General features: G+C 50.2%; 1 protein-coding gene across 3 annotated transcripts in view; it reads left to right on the forward strand.

The window, feature by feature from the left end:
* Positions 1-21,312, forward strand: part of DLGAP3 (DLG associated protein 3) — a 56,579-nt gene that overhangs the window by 8,828 nt on the left and 26,439 nt on the right. For 2 of the 3 annotated variants that reach the window (XM_081057980.1, XM_081057981.1), the window contains exons 2-5: positions 11,657-11,739; positions 13,186-14,343; positions 18,463-18,668; positions 18,982-19,054. In XM_081057980.1, the coding sequence (XP_080914106.1) occupies positions 13,237-14,343; positions 18,463-18,668; positions 18,982-19,054 (1,386 nt within the window). In that variant the 5' untranslated portion in view covers positions 11,657-11,739; positions 13,186-13,236. Of the gene's footprint in view, positions 1-7,767; positions 8,305-11,656; positions 11,740-13,185; positions 14,344-18,462; positions 18,669-18,981; positions 19,055-21,312 lie in introns of those variants that run through there. The other variant, XM_081057982.1, reaches the window with a different exon arrangement.

Genomic DNA, 21,312 nt, shown 5'->3' on the forward strand with positions numbered 1-21,312 from the left:
TCACTTTTTTGGAGAGGCCTCCCCCAAAGTCTATCTTAAATAGCCCCTTGTCATTCTAGTCCCCTCACCCTACTTAAAATTTTTTTCAGCACCTACCTCCTCCATTATTTTATACATTTTTTTATCATCTCGCTTTTTCCACTAGAATATAAACTTCATGAGAACGGAAGCTTCATCTGTTTTGTGCATTGCTGTACCCAGTATGTCCGGAGGAGTTCCTGACTTGGAACTCCTCTTGAATAAACAAATTCTAGATAGATCACACTGGCAGCCAGTGAGGAGAATGGATTGAGCTGGGCCAAGATGCAAGGCAGGGAGGCCAGTGTGGTACCTGTCGTAATAGCTTCAGTGAGAACTTAGGACGAGGGCCACCTGATGTAGAGCACCGGCGGTGGAGGTGGAGATACGAACACACACATGCATGAGCACACACGCACACACATGTGCAAGTATGTATTTTAGCCAGTCAGATCTACTGTCTTAGTCAGTAGGGGAAGGCTTAGGAAGAAAGTAGAAGTGTCTTAATGTGTATATGTGGCATATATGTCATGTATGATAGCCTCCAGCTAACCTGGCGTGCTCTTCTCCCATCCTTTGGACCTTGTCACCACCATCCCACATGTGCCTACCCCTGCCAGCTGGGCTGCAGAGACTGTCATGCACAGGTCCCTCTGGTTTCATTAAAGTCAATGATACAGAGCTCCCAACTTAGGGAACAGGGTCCCGAACAGTGGGAAGGGTCTTAGCAAGTCAGAGCCACAGAGACTTAGAGACACTTGGAGACAGGCATGCAGACACTGAGAAGAGTGCTCAGAGCCAGGAGCTCAAGCCTGGCCCAGACTTCCTGAGGCCAGATCCGGTAGGAGGTAGGACCGCATCCTCACACAGCATCTAAGGTCTGGTCCCTACCTCCTTCCCTCCTTGCTTCCTTTCCTTGCTCCACTCCCACTCTTCTCTCCTGCTCGAGTGGGTGCCTTGGCCAGGTATGGGCTTAGTAGGGAGTGAGAGGTCCCCCCAGGCTGTGATGTGAATTCAGGAATAGGGGACACCCAGGGAAAGGGGACCCGATTTCTAGAGGACAGGCTGGGGATTTGGTGGTAGGGAAGGAATCTCTGAATCTCAACTTTTGGCTGAGAATTTGGAGAATTGAGCTTGTGTTGCAGAATCAGGAACTGAGTTTAGACCCCAGGCAGGCCCAGTCAGCTGCTAGCATGAAGGGACTGGGACTTACAATGTGGGGAAAGCTGGGAGATGAGAAATGGAGGAGGAAGTGGGAGTTGTGGGTCAGCCCCTCCCGGTGCCACTCCTTGACCTGTAGGGAAAGGAGGGGAAGGCGTCAGACCTAAGATCCTCTCTGAGAGTTCCTCTCCCAGACCTCCAAGGGCGAGCCTGTGTTTGCCTCATTCCCGAGAGGCCAGTGCTAGAGCCCCTTTTGCAGGTTCTAGGGTGTACTGGGGGCCTTCTGCCAATGTCTCTTATCTGGACTAGGGGCGGGGGCGCTGCAGCCGCTTCCCTCCCACCTGGGCTCTGAGCATGGGGGTTGGGACAAAACAGCCGCCAGAGCCGCCCACCTGCCCGCGGTGTCATGGCAACGACTCTGCCCACGTGGACGATGAGGAAAGGGAGGAGAGAAGAGAGGAGAGGAGAGGAGACTTCACCACAGACGGGAGAATGGGAGGGGGCTCCTCAGGGTCCTGAGTGCTGGAGTCCCCGCCCCTCCAGCTTGGTACCGCCCTGGCGCCGTTCACCCCAGTGCCCCCAGGGCCTGGTGGGGCTTGTGCTCCAGTCCTGGCCTCAGAGTGTGCATGCCCTTGGATATCCTGAGTATGATGACCTTGGCTTCCTGTGCTCGGAGCCCTGGCGGGTCCTGGGGAAAATGGGGCTTTGGAATGGGTAGACCTCTCCTTCTCTTCCCACCCTATAAGTCGGGGATGGTGCCTGGGGCTGAGGGGATGAGAGCCCGACCTACTTCTCCATTTTCTCACTATTTTTCAAAAGGGAAATGACCCACTTTTTAGCCAATCGGACTGGAGCCCGTTCCCAGGCTGATTGCCTTAGCCCCCCCCTGCCCAGGCCTCTACCACGTCCTCAGCCTATTGGCCACGTGCTGGACCCGCTTCTTGAGGGAAGCAGGTGCACTTGTGTGGAGGGGTCCGTCCCTGTCATCTGTGTCAGGCTGGTGAGGGGTCTGTTCTGTGTGGGCCAGGGGTGGGCCAGGGCTCCACTGATCCTACCTCAGCTCTACTTTGGGCAGACCCCATGGGTAGCCCTTGTCCTGGGCACTTTGAGTGTCTGGTCCGTTATTCCCATACTATACCAAGACTCACCTCTAGGAGGGGCAGGAAGGGTTCTGGGGAGGGTCAGAGGACTGTACCCCTCCTCTCACTCTATATAAGTGGGTAGTGGTGGGCAGCCATCCCAAGTTGCTCCATTTCCATGGAAGAGCCTGTGGTCCATCTGTCTGTCTGACTGCCAGAGAACCCTCCTAGAGGGTTCTGTGCCTTTCTTCCCAAGCCCCTCCCTCCTCTCTAGGATATTGGTCTGGGCCTCAGAGCCCCCTCCCTCCCTCAGCTATATTGGCCTGGCTGGCTTGGGGGGTGATTAGGGGTTTAATTATTTAGTTTCTCCAGCTCAGTAGATTAATTCCATCCATCACAGGCAGGCTGAGCCTTCTACCCCTCTCAGGGCTGCCTGGCCAACCCCAGAGGGAGCGAGAATCATTGCTCACCTGGGCCTAGTGTTGGATCTGGGAACAATGGATAAAATTCTTGTTGGGGGAGGATTTGGTGTATGACATTGAGCAGATGTGGGTGCGAAAGTGGTGGGAAATGAAATTGTGTTTCTTTTGTATGGGGATAAACATGTGGACGTGTATATGAGGTCCTATATCTGGGCAGCTTCTGTGTGCACAAGCAGCAGTATCCATCGGATGAAACTGCACATGCGTGTGAACCTGGTGGAAACAGGTTCGTGTGTTCTGTGCACATTATATGATGAGGACTATATATGTGAAGTCAAATGCTCTGTGCGTTGTGTTGGATGACTGCACGACTGTGTAACCTGCCTCTGGATGAACACATGTGTTCGGTTGTGAATAAGCAGTCTTGGGAACATGTATGCCCATGTGCAAAGGAGGCATGGCAGGGGTGGAGGTGCCCTGAGGCTGCGTGATGAATCAGGGCACTGGGGGTCTACCTGGTGACCTCATCAGACAAGTTTGGTTAGACAGACATGCTGCTGCTTTCGACCTGCCAGGGCTCGGTCTCTTAGTGGTTGACAGTGTCGTGCCTGGACTCAAATCCCTCTTCCACCATGACTTGTGGCCTTGGGCAGTTTTCTTTACATTTCTAAGCCTTAATTTCCTTATCTGTAAAGTGGGAGTAATGATGGTACCTCATGATAGTTGCAAGAACTATGCGAAGAAGTGTATCTAAAGCATTGAACTCGATGCCTGCTGAGTTGTAGGCATTCTGAGCCTTTGACTTCAGAGTTGAAAGGCATCAGAGGTTGTTTGGCCTGAAATGTATTCAGTGCTTGAATCCATCGTATGCCATCCTCCAAAGTAGCCCTCCAACTTCTGTGTGCATGCCTCTCTGGACAGGATACTCCCAGATCTTTAGGGAGCCCAAATTACACTGGACCACCTCTGCCTGCTGGGGAGTTCTGGTCCAGCTGCAGGGTGTCATTTCCCTCCTGTCCTCTCCATTCTCCTCTCCCTATGCCCCTGTGAGGGGTACTACTTCTTGATGGCTCAAACACTGACCCTGAACTTACTGAGCACTTACTATATGCCAGGTCTTGTCCATACAGAGATAGATCAGATGAATACTTGTTTTTAGAGGCACTCACAGCTTGCAAACAAATGTTTACCCTACTTGTGTGTGGGACCCAAGATGAGGTAGCAACCACTGTGCCCTGGGGTTGATGGGGAGGGTACGTTTAAGAAATCTTTCTTGGAAGAGAGGATACCTGAACTGCATCAGAGGGCAAAGTTGGGGAGATAGGCCTTCCAGGTTGAAGGATCTCACAGTCTGTGTTGCTTCTTCTCCCCATGCTCTCTCCCACAGTAGTCCTGGCTTCTGATAAGCCTAGAAGCCAGAGATGAGAGCATACCCTGGAGGCTGGGACAGGAGCAGGCAGAGCTGGAGGGTGGGAGGTGCCACCACATGAACCTGGCAGTCAGTGAACTAAACACTCCGTGGGGTCCCGTGAGGCCCAGCCCTGTGCTTGGCTCCTCGGTGGGAGAGGCCCAAGGAAGGAGGTAGGCCCTAGTGCAAGCAGGCCCTGTCCTAACTCACAGAGAGAGCTTATAGGACAGTGTGCTAACCCAAGAGGCAGTCCTAGCTCTGAACTCCATCGGGGAACCAGACATTTGGGCCAGAGGGTAGGAAAGGCTATGGGCCTAGTCTGGCTGAAGAGCTGCTGCCCAGTGGACCTCGCCATTAACTTGGGATCCTACTGTTGTTCTCTGATGGCCCTGGCAGGCTCAGGTCTGGCGGCATTCTGGCAGCAGAGGCAGCACCAGCTCAATTCTCATCAAATACATACAAATGAAAGAAGGCACTAGGGTGCTCAAGTCAGGAGAAGCCAACATATGGAGACATACGTGCCACTTGCCTTGGGCAGATCAGTTTATTTACTCACTGCCATAACCTTAGGAGGTAGGTATTGTTCTCTTCGCCCTATTTCACAGACAAGAAAATAGAGGTTCAGACAAATAAAACAAGTTGTTTGTGGTCATACAGGTAGGCTGCAAAATAAAGGTTGGAGGCAGATGACCGTCTTTCTAATCCCAGCAACAAGGTCACTGGGCCTGCCCTTCCAGATTCCTGGAGTTGGAAGAGAGACCACCAGCCCTGCCTGAAGGGGTTGGTGTGGTCTGCAAATCAAAGGCCTCTTGTTCTCTCAGATGCCACCATCTTTGGCCACCAGGGTTTCTCTGCTGTCTCTGGCATGCTCAAGGGGTGGGAGGTCCTCAAAAGGCAAACAGAAATCCAGGCTGGATTTCTAATCCTGAATCCTCCAGTAGTTCTCTGAAGCCTCTAGAGCAGGGGTGTCCAAACTTTTTTCAACGTTTTTCACCAAGGGCCATATGCGGTAAAATACACAAACAGCGAGGCCACTCACTCGAGGTGAAGTACGTATTGCCTCACCTGGTTTATTTAAGTAAACTAAATATATTTTTGGAATTTGCTGCGGGCCAATTAACAATGGATTGCGGACTGCAGTTGGCCCGCGGGCCACAGTTTTGACACCCCTGCTCTAGAGGGAAAGGAGTAGAGGTCCTTTCTGTGGGCTGTTGGGCACAGGTGTAGAGTGGATGAGGGCAGCACGTGGAGAGTCATTTATGCAATAGATATTTTTTGAGCACCTGTTAGTGTCAGGCCTTGTTCTAGATACTGAGAATACTGCAGCACGTCAGGCAGACATAGTCCGTGCTCTCCTGGAGCTTATCTTCTGCTATGGGGAGGCATACTATTAACATGTAATAGCTAAAGAAAATAATTTCAAAGAGCGGTAAGTGCCATGAAGCAACAAAACAGGTGATATAGAATGTACGTGGGGGATGGGGCTCAACTCTAGTTAGTGAGTGGTCAGGGAAGGTGTCTCTGAGCTGAGACTCGAAAGATGAGACAGAGGAAGCCATGGGAATATCTGGGGCAGAGCGTTCCAGCAGAGAGAACATCAAGTGCAAAGCCCCCGGAGGTGGGATTTTCAAAGAGATGATAGGTAGTGTGGGTTGTTCACAGGCTGAGCACTGTCCAATGAGTTCAGGAGATGGATTTAGACTTGGAACTGCCTAAATGTCTCTAGTGTTTGGGAGCAGTAGCCCATTTTCTGTAAAAAAACCCCCCAGGAAGTGTTGATTAAATAATGAAGGTGAATTTTTTCATTCACCTTTTTCATTCACCCCAACCCTCCCTCCTATTTTGCTCTTCCGCCCTTCTCTGCTTTCTGGGTCAGTGAGAGTAGGAGAAGGAAGTTTTCCCCTGGGGTCCTAAGGGCTGAGTCTTTAGCAACTGAGCTGGGTAGTGGGGTTGAGAGAGGCCCGGGACCGGGATACCAGCTCAGCTATAGAGGTTTTGCCGAAGGCACTGGGCAAAGCCGGTGTCAAAATGGTCCAGGGGACTTAGGCAGAACTGGATGCAGGAGGGAAGGGGTATGGGGAGGAATGTCTCTCTAGGGCTCAGGAGTGTGGGCTGCAGGTCAGAAACTCTGTGTTCAGGCTCCCCACTAGCTAGGCCTTTCACAGTAGACACCCAAGTGGCTACCAGGATGATTGGGGGGAGTAGAGGACTGTACTCTAGAGGGAAATCGAGGCAGAATCCTGGCCATTCTGGTTAAGTCGACCCAGGCAAAGGGGATGGGTAGGCAAAGCCTGAAACTTTGAGGTCCCAAGAGCACACATGGCTCACCCACTGGCATGGAAGAACCCAGGCCTACAGCAGCAAAATGGGACCCAGGCCTCACCTGCTAGAAGCTCGGCGATGTTGGAACTGGTATGGATATGATCTCATAGGTTCCAGTGTGAAGGGACTAGATAGGACTAATCCCCGGCAAGAGAGCAACTGTACCCCTTTGCTGCCATCTGGACAGTCATGCCCAGCTTGCAGCTCTCGCAACCTGCTTCGTGGGGAGGCGTGAGTCGGTTAATACTGGATTGTTGACATCTTTATCTCTTCCCAAGGTATCACTTTGTGTCAACTTCTGAACACAGGCATTTGTCAAACACACCTGAACCTCTGGTTGCTCAGGCATGGACAATCTTGAGTAGGAACTGCTTTTCCTCAGCAGAAGATCTTTGGTCTTATTTGGCTGCTCCAAAGAGATTAAGTGACCTACCCAAGGGCACACTTTAAACCAGTGGAGTACAAATGAAAGTACAAATGAAAATGAAAGTACAAATCCTGATAGCTACCTTCACTGAGTACTCACCGTGGTACGGCACTGAGGGATTTATACGCTTTACCCCGTTAACCTCCACATCATTAGCATCTTTCTGATGGCTCTAATGTTACCCCATTTTACAGATGAGAAAATAGGCTAAGGGAGGTGAATCAGCTGCCTAAGTACACGTAGCTAGTAGGGCAGGGAAAGGGACTTGAACCCAGGGAGTCTGACAGCTGTCTACGCCAGTAACTGTCTTGATCCAGGGACTTTGTGAGTCACCTAGGTCTCAAGAAAGAAAAATCAACGGATTTGGCTGGGCAGGGCCCTAGGGGAGAAGAAAACACTCTGACTCCTTCCTCTGCTGCCCTTTTTCTTCCCCCATTTTCCATGCCTTTTCTGGAAGGTAATTGCTTGGGGCAGTGACAACCTCCTAGCGAATTACACAGCTGGTTTCCCGGTGAGATTTGTAACAACAACCCCGCCAGCCTGGCAGCCCCCAGCAAGTTCCGGTTTAAGAAACTAATTGCTGGATTGTGTCGTTGGTGCTAAATTGGGTAATTTCTTGGTGACGGCATGTGTGCCATTTCTTCCATTCCCAGATAGATTCGAGCTGCATCAGAGAATTTGTCACCCACGGCACCCTCCCAGACTCCTTCACTCCTCACTTGCCAGCCAGCCACAGGCAATTGCAAAAGTGGCTGCTTCCCTGGGCCCAGAGGTTCACTATGTGGGCAGCTCTCTGTGTCCTGGGACAGTAGAGAGATGACTTGGTGCAGTAACACGGGGAACATAACACCAGCACCCAGAGTTGTCACAGGGCTTCAGGGAGCTACCTTTGTGCTGTACTTCGCTGACCGTGGGCTTGGAACAAATTCAGGACTCACCACACAGGGGAAAAGGGTAAACCACACTCTGCTTAGCTCTAGAGTATGTGGTATGTGTGAGGTTTCTTTATTTTCTTTCTTTCCTTTTTTTAAAAACTCATTTTCATTACTATGTTTACTTCAGAGTGGTGTTTAATAAGTTTGGCTTCTCTGGGCTTCCAGCACAGGGAGGAGAAAAGCTAAGGCATTGTAGGGAGGTCACACTGGTTTTGACTTCTGACTTTGCCACCAACTCTGTGACTTTGGGTAGGTCAGTCAACCTCTTCAAGCCTCAGTTTCTTCTTCTGTAAATTGACAGGGGGGTGTAATAAAATATCTATCCCTTGGAATAGTTGTGGGAATGAAATCAAATGCCATAACTGAAAGGTTCTTGTTCTTTGTAGGCTCACTTTTACTCAGCAAACACCTGCCATGTGCCAAGCATTGGGGATAATGCAGTGAATAAGATGGACGGAATTCCTGCACTTACAGGGAGCTTACATTCTAGTGGGAGAGACAGACAATCTCTGAATCACACAGATGAAAAATGGTAATGATTTAAGAGCTATCCAGGTCCATAGTGCTTGAGAGCAAACAGCAGGGGGATCTGACCTAGTCGGGGAGGCCAGACAAAGCTTCCCTGAGCAAGCAACAACTGGGCTGAGATCTGAAGGGTGTGTAGGAGTTAGCAAGGCGGAGGTGGGCGGGCAAAGCTTTTGGGGCAGGGGGAATAGGCCCCATGATGGGAGGGATCCTGGGACTGCAAAAAGACTGGTCTGGCTGGAGCAGAGAAAGTAAGGGGGAGCATGTTGTGACAGGATGTTGGAAAAGTAGGAAGGGCCAGACCCTGCAGGCCTTGCTGGGCAGATTAAGGTGTTTTATCTTAAGAACATCAATAAGCCAACGAAGAGTTTTAAGCAGAGCAGTGACATGATGAGGTTTGTGTTTTCAAGTGACTATTCGGACTGGAATAGGCAAAGAACGGAAGCAGGGAGAGCAGGTAGGAGCTTTTGCAGACATCTAGGCAGGAGGTTATGTTCTGAGGTAGTTGTGTTAGTTAGCAGTGCTTTCTGCTGCAAATACAGAAAAATCTGGCTAACAGTGGTTTGAATAAAGAAGAATTTATTCCTTACCACATTTAGGCCTGGAGGAAGGCAACTGCTTATGTTGGTTCCATGGCTCAGCGTCTCCAGGACTAGTATTTCTGCAATTCTCTAGGCTTTTTTCTCATGGTGTCAAGATAGCTGCCCCAGCCTTGGGCATCATGGTTGTATTCAAGCTGAGAAAAAGTGGGGAAGAATGATACTAGCAAGTTCCACCCCTTTTTATCACAAAGGCAAAATTTTCCCTAGAAACCCTCATCCAATTTTTATGTACATATCATTAGCCAAAAATGAATCATGTGGCCTCTAGCTCCAAGGTAGTCTGGGAAAGGGAAAAGGAAATTGAGAGTGAGTTTTACCTAGTCAGCCAACAATAATTTAGTGGGTATGGAAGTGGGTAGATCTATTGTTAGGAAGCAAAATCCAGAGGACTTGGTGATGAATCAAAGTATTAGTCCCCTCCTCACTTGTTCACTTGTTTTTTTCTTCCTATTGATTGTGTGTAGTAATGGGATGGCAGCAAGAGGAATGTAATTGTGAAACATAATATATAGAAGGAAGTCTATATAATTAAATCTATGTCAATTAAATATTTTGTTTAGTACATCCATAAATTGGATATCTCCTTCCCCCAGTAATTTGAATTTGATTGTATTGTTTATTATTTGGACACTGGGCATTTTGGAAATCCAAAATAAAGGCTTTACATAAAAGATTACATTGTCTAATCTTTTAGAGTTTATGAAGTGGTTTCGTATGCATTGTATCATTTGATATTAAAATCCTGGGAGATAGGTGAGCAAGTATTATTAGGCTTAGGGAGGGAAGGTGGCTTAACTAGTGTCACACACTTTCTGGTGTCAGAGCTTGTGCTTTTTCCACTAGACAATGCTGCCCTATAGGATATGAATAAGGGAGTTGGGGGTGGTTTGTCTGGAGAAGAGCAATTACAGGGGCCCATCTCCCCTGAGACTAGAGCTGTGAGAACATGAATTAACGCTAAAGAGACCGGAGTTTGACAGGAACTTGATGAGGGCTCAGTGGCTTGACAGCAGCACCTGTGTGGGGCCGGGCAGGCGGGGATGTGCGGAATCCTGGGAATGTCCACCATTGGGAAGCTCACCGTGAGACTCCAGCTGGATGTGACCACAAGCAGAGCAAGTGGAATGGCAGAAGCTTCCACCAAAGTGGCCTTTTATGCTGTGAGTCTCAGATGTGCCTGCTGCCTGGGGCAGGAAGGGGAGAACCATTCCATGAACAAAGGACCAAGCTAGCATAGCTTCTTTCCAAAGCAAGGAGATGCTTCCAGGTGCTTTTCCAACAACTGCTTGGGAGGCCATCTTGGTCTGAAGTCACCTCTGTTTTCCCCAAGAAGGGCAATAGAGGAGAAGAATTGTCACCTAGAGCCAGGCAGTTGATATCTGTGAGGTCACCTCAGTTCCCTCCAGGTGATTTAAGTAATAGTTTCTCCAGCTCAGGCCACAGGGTGGACCGGGGATTGGGCATATCACTCTCTCCTTTGTAGAAGATTCCCAGGAGACCACAGTCTTCTTCAGTGTCTCACATTGCTCAGGGTCAGGAAGTTCTTCCTGATGTCTGACTGTGTCTCTGCCACTACTATTAATCATGCCCACAAAGCTAGCCTTTTTCCTGATATCCCTGTGTCTAACAATGGCATCATTAGTCTTCCAGTCACAGCTGTTGCAAACTTTAGAGTCATCTTCCTTTCTGACTCTTTCTCTCCCACCTCTTGACAGTATTTGCCAAACCCTAAATGTCTGCTGGAACTCTCCTACCCCACGCCTCGGAATTCCTTATTTGTTCACCTCTTCTGCCTTTGTGCCTACTGTTTCCACCAGTGGGACTTTTCTCATCCGTGGAACACACAGCCATCTTGTTCTCCATTTCAAACACACTCTTCTCTGGGAAGTCTTCCTCAGTTTCCCTCTAGGGCATCTGGTCTTGTTCTCATCTGAACTAACCTAACATTTTGGTACCTCTTTCCTGCACAATCATTTATTCATCGACTTAGTGAACATTTATTAAGGAGCTGGTCTGGGCAAAGCCCTGAATTAGGTGCCGGAGATCCAGAGATAAATAGGGTTTGGCTCCTCCCCTGCAGAAGACCACATTCTAGTTGGGGAGACAGAAACTGAAACAGACAATTTCAATGCAGTATGATAGCTGCTTTCGCTGGGAACCCAGGTTGTTATAAAGGCCCATCAGAGAGGCATAACCCAGAATAAGAGTACAGAAAGTCTTTGAGGGAAGGGGGGCTTAAAATGAATAAATGGGAAAGGGAAAGGGTTGATGGAGTGGGAGGTGGATGAAAGGAGATTCTAGGAGGAGGGACAAGCTTGCGTCAAAATAAAGAGACCTAAAATAACCGTTATGGGAGAGGTTGTTCCCCTGTTAGGCTATAAGCCCCTCGATCATAGGGATCACATTAACATTACCTCTATACACCTATTTGTGGTAGTTGCTCAACAAAATTTTGTAGAATGGAATCATATTTGAGGGCAATGAAAAAAAAAATGCAATGGTTCAGCACCGTGGACAGATCACACAGACACCTGCAGTTGGAGGTAGTCCAACCTGTAAGCTCATTTGCATGTATTTGCATAATTCAGCAGACCTCATTTCCCTGGGGGCCCAAAGGCTTTGCATCATGGGGCATCCAATCAGTCTTCGTTTGGGGGGTTGGGAAGGGAAATGGTCAAGGCCAGAGACTGGTTCTTTGAGGACTCTGGAAGAATCTCTCCCCCTTTGCTCACCTCACCATCCTTTTTTTCCCATCAGGAGACAGTGGTCCTGAGCCTCCTGAAGTTAGGATTCTGCCTGGCAGTGGGCATCCTGACACCAAGGATGGGACACCCCGGATGGTGAGTGGTAGGAGAGTCTGGGAGATGGAGATTAGACTGAGGTTCTCAGATCAGAATAACTTGGGTTCGAATCATGATTCAAAGTGACTCACGCACTTACTGGCTTTGCGACTGCACCTTTTGAGCCCAACTTTCTTGGGTAAGTGTGGATAACATGTACATATAGGATTTTAATGGGATTAAAGAATGTTAGGTAGGCACAGTACCTGGTACATAGCGAGTGCTCGGGAAATAGTAGGAGATGAGTTGTGAGCAGGAGCAGAATCTGGAGGGAGCCTGAAACACAGTGTATGGGGAGGTGGTGGTGGGGAGCAAGGGAGCATAAGTCTTGGAGGGGCTGCTCTCTGGAGTCTTTGAGGTTGACATCCCCTCCTAGTCAGCAGATGGCCCAGGAGCCTGGTCTGGGATGAGGGAGGGCGCCGTCTGCCAGCATCTCAGTCCCTGTTCCTCCTGCTGTCACCCCCTCCTGCCAGAGCTCCTGTCCTGGCAGCTCTGGAGTCCTGATTGGAGGCAGTTCTTGCTGAGAGCTGACCTCTCTGTCCTGTAGCCTTGGCAAGCCTGGGATAGGGGCCAGGGACACTGCCTCCAATGTTTTCTCTCCATCATCTCCCTGCGCTGCCATCCCACCTTTCCCTGGAGGAGGAACTCCTGGGTTCCAATCCCTGTTTAGGATTCAGATACTGCCTTGTACATCCAGTGTCCCTCCTCTTTATGGTTTCTCCTCCCTTCGTGACTCCATTCTAGTGGAATGGGGGTGGTGGGTGGGGCTAAAAGGCAAAAGGGGAAATTTCACTGGGGAATATCTGAAACCCCGAAGAGGAAAGAAGTCATCTCAGGTTATTCCTTCCTATCTCAGTTGTGGGGAGAGGGAGAATGAGTCTGTAGCCAGATGGAAGGAACAGGGTTTGGAAGGAAGTGCAGGGGTTTTCCTGTGTAATCAAGCTGTATATGTAGATTTGGGTTCATATTTTCTTTGATTATTGCTGCTGGGAGCTGTGACCCTGAGGCCTGGCTCCTCATGGATAGGGATGGGGCAGAAGTGTGATTCAGGATCAATTTGTCTAAAGTCAGCTTGTTAAAAGCTAGTTCACTTAATGACTGGGTTTTTTTTTTTGAATATTTTTTACATCTGTTTGTGTATCCTCTTATTTTTGGTAACCTCAGGATTTAAAAAAAATACATTTGGCTGAAGAGTATATCCTCTTGTGAATAAGTATCAAATTTGCAGCATCAATGAATGATGGTATTATTTTGTGCCCTTGTGAGTGTCTTTGTCTAGTATGACCCTTTTAAGGACTTTAAGCCCATTTGTGGAAAGATAGTACAATTAATCACTATGAATTGATATCCGTTACCTAAAGGGCTATAAGAATGCCTAATAAAAGATAGTTTTAGGTGAAGTGGCCTGTTGTTTAATCTGAATCCCTTTTTCCCCTGTTTTCCCAGGAGGTTCCTGGGGCCTGGCCCCCAACACTATGAAGAGCCCTTGCTGAGGCCATGAGGGGTTACCATGGCGACCGAGGCAGCCATCCCCGCCCAGCCCGCTTTGCTGACCAGCAGCATATGGACGTGGGCCCAGCTGCTAGGGCCACGTACCTGCTGGGCTCTGGGGAGGCCTTCTCCACCGAGCCCCGCTTCTGTGCCCCGAGAGCTGGCCTGGGACACCTTTCTCCTGAAGGGCCCCTGAGCCTGAGTGAGGGGCCATCTGTAGGCCCCGAGGGAGGGCCAGGGGGGACCGGGGTTGGGGGGGGTAGCAGCACCTTCCCCAGGATGTACCCCGGCCAGGGTCCCTTTGACACCTGTGAAGACTGTGTGGGCCACCCACAGGGCAAGGGTGCCCCCCGCCTGCCTCCTACACTCCTGGACCAGTTTGAAAAGCAGTTGCCAGTTCAACAAGATGGCTTCCACACCTTACCTTACCAGCGAGGTCCAGCAGGGGCCGGGCCTGGGCCAGGGCCGGGGTCTGGCACGGCTCCGGAGGCCCGCAGCGAGAGCCCCAGCCGCATCCGGCACTTGGTTCACTCTGTGCAGAAGCTCTTTGCCAAGTCCCACTCTCTGGAGGCCCCAGGGAAGCGGGACTATAATGGGCCCAAGGCTGAGGGAAGAGGTGGCTCTGGGGGAGATAGCTACCCTGGCCCGGGCTCCGGAGGTCTCCACACCTCCCACCATCACCATCACCACCACCACCACCACCACCATCAGTCTCGGCACGGCAAGAGGAGCAAGAGCAAGGACCGCAAGGGGGACGGGCGGCACCAGGCCAAGGCCGCAGGCTGGTGGAGCTCTGATGACAACTTGGACAGCGATAGCGGCTTCCTGGCGGGTGGGCGGCCCCTTGGGGAGCCAGGAGGTCCCTTCTGCTTGGAGGCTCCAGATGGGTCCTACCGGGACTTGAGCTTCAAGGGGCGCTCGGGCGGGTCAGAAGGCCGCTGTCTTGCCTGCACTGGCATGTCCATGTCACTGGATGGACAGTCGGTCAAGCGAAGTGCTTGGCATACCATGATGGTCAGCCAGGGCCGGGATGGATACCCAGGGGCCGGGCCAGGCAAGGGGCTCCTGGGTCCAGAGGCCAAGGCCAAAACCAGGACTTATCACTATCTGCAGGTGAGGCTTTGGTGGGAGTGGGGAACAGGGTCATCAGCCCTTGTGTTGTCACCCAGTAAGCTGTGGAAAGGGTTGGATGGGGGTCAGCTGTCCACATGGTAGAGGGCCTGGATGCAGGGAGGCTCTGCCCACCTCACTGTTTAAGACCTTGAGCCCCCTTTGGACCTCAGTTTACCCATTTGTGCAATGAAGGAGCTCTTCTATTTTGACATTGTATGTCAGTGCCAGGAAGACTTCCCCTTGACCTGCTGTTTTGGACAAATTGTGCTGGCCTCTGTCTTGTGAGGTTGGACGCAGAATGAGGTTGAGGGTACGCAGGACAGCTTGGGGCTCCTGGCTGTAACTTCCCTTGGCATTGGAGGAGCACTGTCAGCAATTGGAAAGCAACTCTCCTGTCTCCAGGCCTTCTCCAGACCTTTTTTCTTCTCAAATCTTGTTTGAATATGAAGGTCAGTTAGTTGCAGGATGTGCCTCTGCTGGGGTTTGTCATTCTAGGGTGCCTGTGGTAGGACACCCATGAGGCTGTGGAAGAACCTTGGGAGCCTGTTCCATGGGTTTTCCTAGGCTGGGGACACACTGTAGTCTGAGCCAGGATAACACTTCCTGGCAGTAGATGGTGCAGCTGATAACTGGCATGCTGTCCCTATCCTGTTTCACCATGTCTATGGTCTCTGCAGATGAGGCTCGAAGCTCTGACCCCTTCTTATGGAGTCTTCATCCAACCCACACTATCCGCTCTCCATCTTACTAAGATGGGGTCGGGCTCATCTCACCATCAACCCTTTCTCCTCTCTGTCTCAGGCCTCGCTTCCAGACCCCCTGACATGTTTTCTTGAGCCCTCCCATACTTTTAGGAGGAAAAGTCAATACAAGTTCTAGCGGTCCAGCAGACTGAGGGTTATCCCTCAAACCCACATTCCACATAGTTAATCCACAGTCGTCCATTCAGTGAGTATTTCCTGGGTGCTGTGGATATAAAGATGAAGACACAGCTGCTGCTTGTGAGGTGCTCAGTTTAGAGGTGGGACAGATAAGGAAGCAGACAGAATACAGTGTGATGAGGCTGTGACAGGAGACAGTGGTGGGCACCGTGGGAGCACAGAGGAGGCACCTCACCCACCTGTGGTGATGGTGGTCAGAGCAGCTTCCGGGAAGAATGTCCTCTGAACTGAATCTCAGTGTAGAAGGAGATTAAGGGTGTTTCAGGAAGAAGCCACAGCATGTCCAAAGGTATGAGAATTGAGCTTCTATGTGTCTTTTGGGTGTCACTGGCCTTATTGGTACGTTGTTTACACATTAGGGCTCTACTGGATGGGGAACTCATGAAAGCTCAAGGGAACAAATGGGCCCCAGTGGAAGCAGGAAAGGGTGAGAGACAGAAGGGGAGTTTGGAGATTGCTAGGATTCGGGACTTCTGGGTTGGCCTTGGATGGTCCCCTCCCTGGGGAGAGAGGTTCTCTAAGCTGGCAAACTGAAGGGTCCGACAAAAGGGGCTAAGGAGGGAACACCAACCCTTCTCCCATAACTGAGTCCTCGAGGCTTGCTGCCACTCCGTTGCTCCCTGCTGCTACTCCCGGGCTGCCCTGACCTCCCTGGGGGCTTCCTTTTTAATATGCACCTCACAGTGTCCTGCAGAGGCCTGAGCAGCTCCGCAGTGGCTAGAGTGGGAACCCTGCAATGTGGCAGAGTGTGCCCTGGCTGTCCCATCTGCTGGCCTCCCTCTGCCTGCTTGTGGCTCCTCTCTGTAGAGTATGGGGAAGAGGAATGATCCATCAGGGTCTGGGGTTCCAGGGCATCTTAGGACTGGGAGGTCTGAACCATTTGGGGGAGAACAAGGGGCTGCAGGGACCTTCCAGACAGCCCCGTACTCCCCTGGCACAAAAGCAGGGGAAACTGGCCCCCTGAAACTGGGTGTCTTTGTTGGATCCTTAACCCTTTTATTGAGACCCTATTTTTCTTTCTAGACCCCAGCTCTCCCTTAACCTTCCAGAACCCCTTTACCATTAGAAGCCCTTATTTTTTTATGGAGCCTGTCTCCTCCCTGTGTTCCATCTTCCGATTGAACCCCACCCCCTCACTGAGCCTTATCCCTTCCCGTGGGTTCCTTCATGGGACCCCATCCCATCCCTGGGTTCCTGTTCGCAGACTGATCTCTGTCCCCTCACCTAGTCTCACCCTCAGAGCCTCTGTCCCTCCCCTGAACCCTGACCCCTCTCAGAGCCCCCGTCCTCACCCGATTTAGCCTGTTCTTTACAATAAGTATTTTAAATCTTCCCTCCCTGCCCCAGCCCTCTCCCCCACACTTTCATTTATGCTAATTCTTCACAGTGTAGGACTTCCTCACATTCCTGTCAGCTCACCCATATTGTAGACTCATTAGATCCCCAGCCACCCTCATCCCCTTCTATCTTGGCTCAGAGGAGTATCCATCCCAGTCTGATGCCTGTAGCAGGGCTTGAACCCATCTCCCCAAAGTCCCCTCCACCCTTGAATTGTCTGTGCTCCGTCCCTCTCCACATTTAAAGACTATTTTTATCTTTACTAGCTCTTTCCCTTATCCTGTAAACATGCCCAAGTCTCTCATCCTAAAAAAATATTTCCTCAATCCCATTCCCACTTCCATTTCCTATCTTCTGGGTTGGCCTTGGTTCTTCATACCCAAGTTCTTAGACCATAGATTCCACTTCTTCACATCCTTTTATTCTCCCCCTCACTACAGTCTGACTCCCACATCCCAATCTGCTAAAACATCCTTCCTGGCAGTGGTCTCTTGAGACCTCTCCTTGAGAGGTACCTTTCAATGCTTATAACAATAAAAATAGTTAACATTTATTGGGGGCGTGCTCTATGCTGACTCTCTATGTTGGCTCATTTATTCTTGCCACCAACCCTGTGATATAGGCATAACTATCATTACCAATTTACAGACACGGAAACTGAGGCTTAGAGATTAATCAGCTTTGCTCAAGTTCACCTAGCTAGCAAGCGATGGGGACAGAATTTGAACATAGATCTAACTCCTGAGCTTGAATTACTAACCTCTGAATGCACTGTGGCATTTGACATTATCAACTCCTTTTATTCTTGAAATGTCTCCTGTTTCCATGACATGGCATTCTCCTGACTTTCCTCCTACCCCTCTGCCCACTCCTTCTCAGGTGACTTCATAGGCTCCTCTTCCTTTCTTTGCAGTCCCTTTTTAAATGTCAGTGGATCCCTCCCCAGCTCTTTCTTTTTTCCCTGGGCTGTTTCATTCACTCCTATGGATTCAGCTGCCGCCCATGACTCCCACACGTCTGCCTCCAGCCCAGATCTCTTCACTGAACTGCAGAACCAAACATCCAACCACCTGCTCAACAGCCCTCTGCCAAACTCAAGAGGCTCAACCCCGAGCCTACCACCTTCCCCCCAAACCTGTTTCTCTGGGATTCTATGGCTCTGTGAGTGACAGCACCGTCCCCCAGGTCCTCAGCCAGCAGCCTCCCATCATCCTTGACGCCTCCCCACCCCCACACCCCCCACATCTAATCAGGCTCACTGATGCTCCTTAACACCTCTCATTTCCATCTCCTCTTCCCCCTCATTGTCATCGTCTTAATTTAGGCCTCATCATCTCTTGCCTGGATAACAGCCTCCTAATGGGTCTCTCTCCCGCCACTTGAGCCCCTGCCCTACTCTTAGTCCTCCACAATCCATCCTCTGTTCAGACTGTCAGAGTGCTCCTTCTGAAACACAGATCTGATGCCACTCCCAAGACAGAGGGGAGAGTTGGAGGATTTGGGATATAAGCAGGTTGTGAGGATAAAGGACAAGGAGGTGTGAAAGGTGACTGAGGTCCGGTGATTCTTCACTGCTGGGATGGGACTGACACAGGTCACTTTGGCCTCTGATCTTCAGCCTGTGGCACCTGGCATGTCACTGCACCTCCTCCCCAAGTAGCCCTCAATTAAGTAGCAGAAGATCCATGCAGCATGGTGAGGCATCTCCTGTAAGGCAGAGGACTTCCCCGGGGCCTGCGTCCTGCTTGGGGTCTGTATGCTTCTGAGTGTGGCCGGCTGGGACTGGCTGTGGGGAAAGAGGCTCCTGGCCTATGGGTTTAGTAGGGCTGTGTCCCCGCAGGTGCCGCAAGATGACTGGGGGGGGTACCCCAGTGGGGGCAAGGACGGGGAGATTCCCTGCCGTCGGATGCGGAGCGGCAGCTACATCAAAGCCATGGGGGATGAGGAGAGTGCAGACTCGGACGGCAGCCCCAAGACGTCTCCCAAAGCACTGGCCCGGCGCTTCGCCTCCCGCCGCTCCTCCAGTGTGGACCAGGCCCGGATCAAGTAAGGACTGGGAGGGCCGGCGTGGAGGATGGGCAGCTGATACTGGGCCCCTGCAGGAGATGTGTGTGTAGTGCATAGCAGTGCATTCTCTGCTAAGGGCTTGATTGGGGAATCTCGCCCTGCCCCATGTAAGGGCGGGGGGCTGTGATAGCCCTTATCTGAGTGCCTCCCTTTATCCAGGAATATTTTGAGGAATCGGGGGGGGGGGGGTTTCTGAAAGACAGAACCTACTCAGGGACCCCAATGCTCTCATTCCCCTCCTCCACCTCCTAGCAGACCCCCATTCTGAATCTGGACTTTTGACCTTTGCCAGCTGCTGCGTCCCACCCCGGATCCATCCCCGGAGCTCCATCCCTGGCTACAGCCGTTCCCTCACCACCGGACAGGTAGGGAGAGGCCCAGCATGCCTGAAGGAAAGGGCGGGAAGGAGATTCAGTCCCATACTTGGCCTAGGCCTCACAATCAGAGGTCTGGCCATGGAGAGACTGCTGGTCTGATTCTGGGGGAGCTTCTGCCTTGGGGCTCCTGGAGCTGACTCCGACTGGGGATCTCAGAGTCACAAGCTTAAAAACCAAGTGACCTCAAAGTGATGAGTATGTAAGGGCAACCGCAGTTCTCTCAGGTTCTCCAGCCCTGTCCTGCCTGGTTGCTCCCAGCCCACCCCATGCAAAAGGCAGGATTGGTTGTACAGATGGGCCAGGCAGAGCTGCAGTCTCACAGATGACGTGGCTTGCATTCTTTCCCCACCACCTGTGGGTCTACTAGCAAGACACCTCTCACCTCCTCTGTTCTCTGTTTTCTCATCTTTAAAATGGCAATAGTAGTGGTATTTATCTCACAGGGATATTGTGAGAGTTCAGGGAGAAAATGTGTGCAAACACAAGGTACCTGGCCCCAAATCAGTACTTTATAATTGTGAGTTCCATGCCTAAATGTAGACTTTCCTTTACGTAAACAGAGGCAGGGCAGTTTAGTCATTAAATGGATGATACGGTTTTGAATTCTAGCTCAGCTACTTAGCAGCTGAGTGACCTGGGGCAAGTTACTTGACTTTTTTGAGCCCCACTTTTCCTATTTAAAAATAGGCATCAGAATAGTGTTCTTGGCACATAGCCAGCACTCAATAAAGGTTAGCTATTTTTACTGTTTGCTGGGGAAAAAGCAATGCAAAAGACTGTCCACATTGGTTCCTATTGTTTGCTACTGCAATCTCTCAGCATTTCTTTGTTACATTTCCTGAATCAGGGAATCTGATTGGCACGGCTGTCTTTTCATATTAGACCAGCCTATGTAGCTAAACCCACTGGTTAATGCTCAGTTCTTATTTTACCTGACCTATCAGCCACAATTAACACAGTTGATGACTCTACTTCCTGACACACCTTACTCACTTGGCTTTGAGGACACCACACATTTTAGGTTCTTCCACATTCTCTCCCTGGCTACTTATTCTCAGTCTGTGCTTGCAACTAACTCTCCAGAATCTGAACATTGGAATTTTTCAGGGCTTAGTTCCTGGACTTCTCTCTACACTCCTTTTTAGGTGAGCTCATCCAAGCTCATGACTTTGAATATTATTGAGAGCCTAATGACTCCCAAACATATATTTCCAGCCCCAAATCTCCCATAAATGCCAGGCGTGCATATCTAACAATGTATTGAAATTTCAATCGGATATTTAGTAGACATCTCAAACTTAAGATGTCCAAAACCAAACTGCTGGTGCCCTTTCCCCGCCAAATTCCCTGCTCTATTCACTGTCTTCTCCATTTCAGATAATCGCAACTTTATTCCTCTGGGAGCTCTGGTCTGAAATCCCTAGTCAGTCTTGATTTCTTTCTCGTATCCCACATCCAACCCATCAGCAAATCCTGTTCATTCCACCTTCAAAGTGTGTCTAGGATCCCGCCACTTGTCACCATCTCCACTGCCACCACTCCAGTCCAGATCACCATGTTTTTTTTTGTCTGGCCCATTATTGTACTACCTTCTAACTGGTCTCCTGCATTTGCCCTCATTCTACTCCATTCTCTCTCAATATAGCCAGAACGATCATTTAAAAATAGTATTGGATTCACTCAAAACCCTCACCTTACTCAGGGGAAAATCAAGGGCTTTACTATGACCTATAAGGCCCTGCATGATCTGGCCCTTGCTACTTCTGAGTTCCTCTCCTAAAGCTGTTCCCTTCCCTCACCCACTCCAGCCACACTGGTCTTCTTTCAGCTCCGCCAATGACACCTCAGGTGTGCTCCAATCTTAGCATTTGCTACTTCCTCTGCCTGGATTTCTCCTCCCTAAACACTCCCATGGATCACTCCCTTACTTCTTTCAGGTCTTTCCCTAAATATCGTAAAATTTAAATTTTAGCCCTTCACCCCCAACATTTCCTATTCTCTTCTCTGTTTCTGTTCTTTTTAGCACTTTGTACTATCTAAACGTCATGTATATATTACATATTTCTCCTGGGAGGTACGACTTAAATCTACACAAGAGGAATAGGTTAATGCATTAGATATGTCATCCTATTATTTATAATAATGCTTTTTTCCCTTAAGTCTATTTTTTTGTTTAATATTTTCACAGAAACATCCTTTTCCATCTTTAAAAAGCATTTTGTCTCCTTATGTTCTGGGTATGTCTT

This window comes from Rhinolophus hipposideros (assembly GCF_964194185.1).
Source record: "Rhinolophus hipposideros genome assembly, chromosome: 8".
Taxonomy (NCBI): domain Eukaryota; kingdom Metazoa; phylum Chordata; class Mammalia; order Chiroptera; family Rhinolophidae; genus Rhinolophus; species Rhinolophus hipposideros.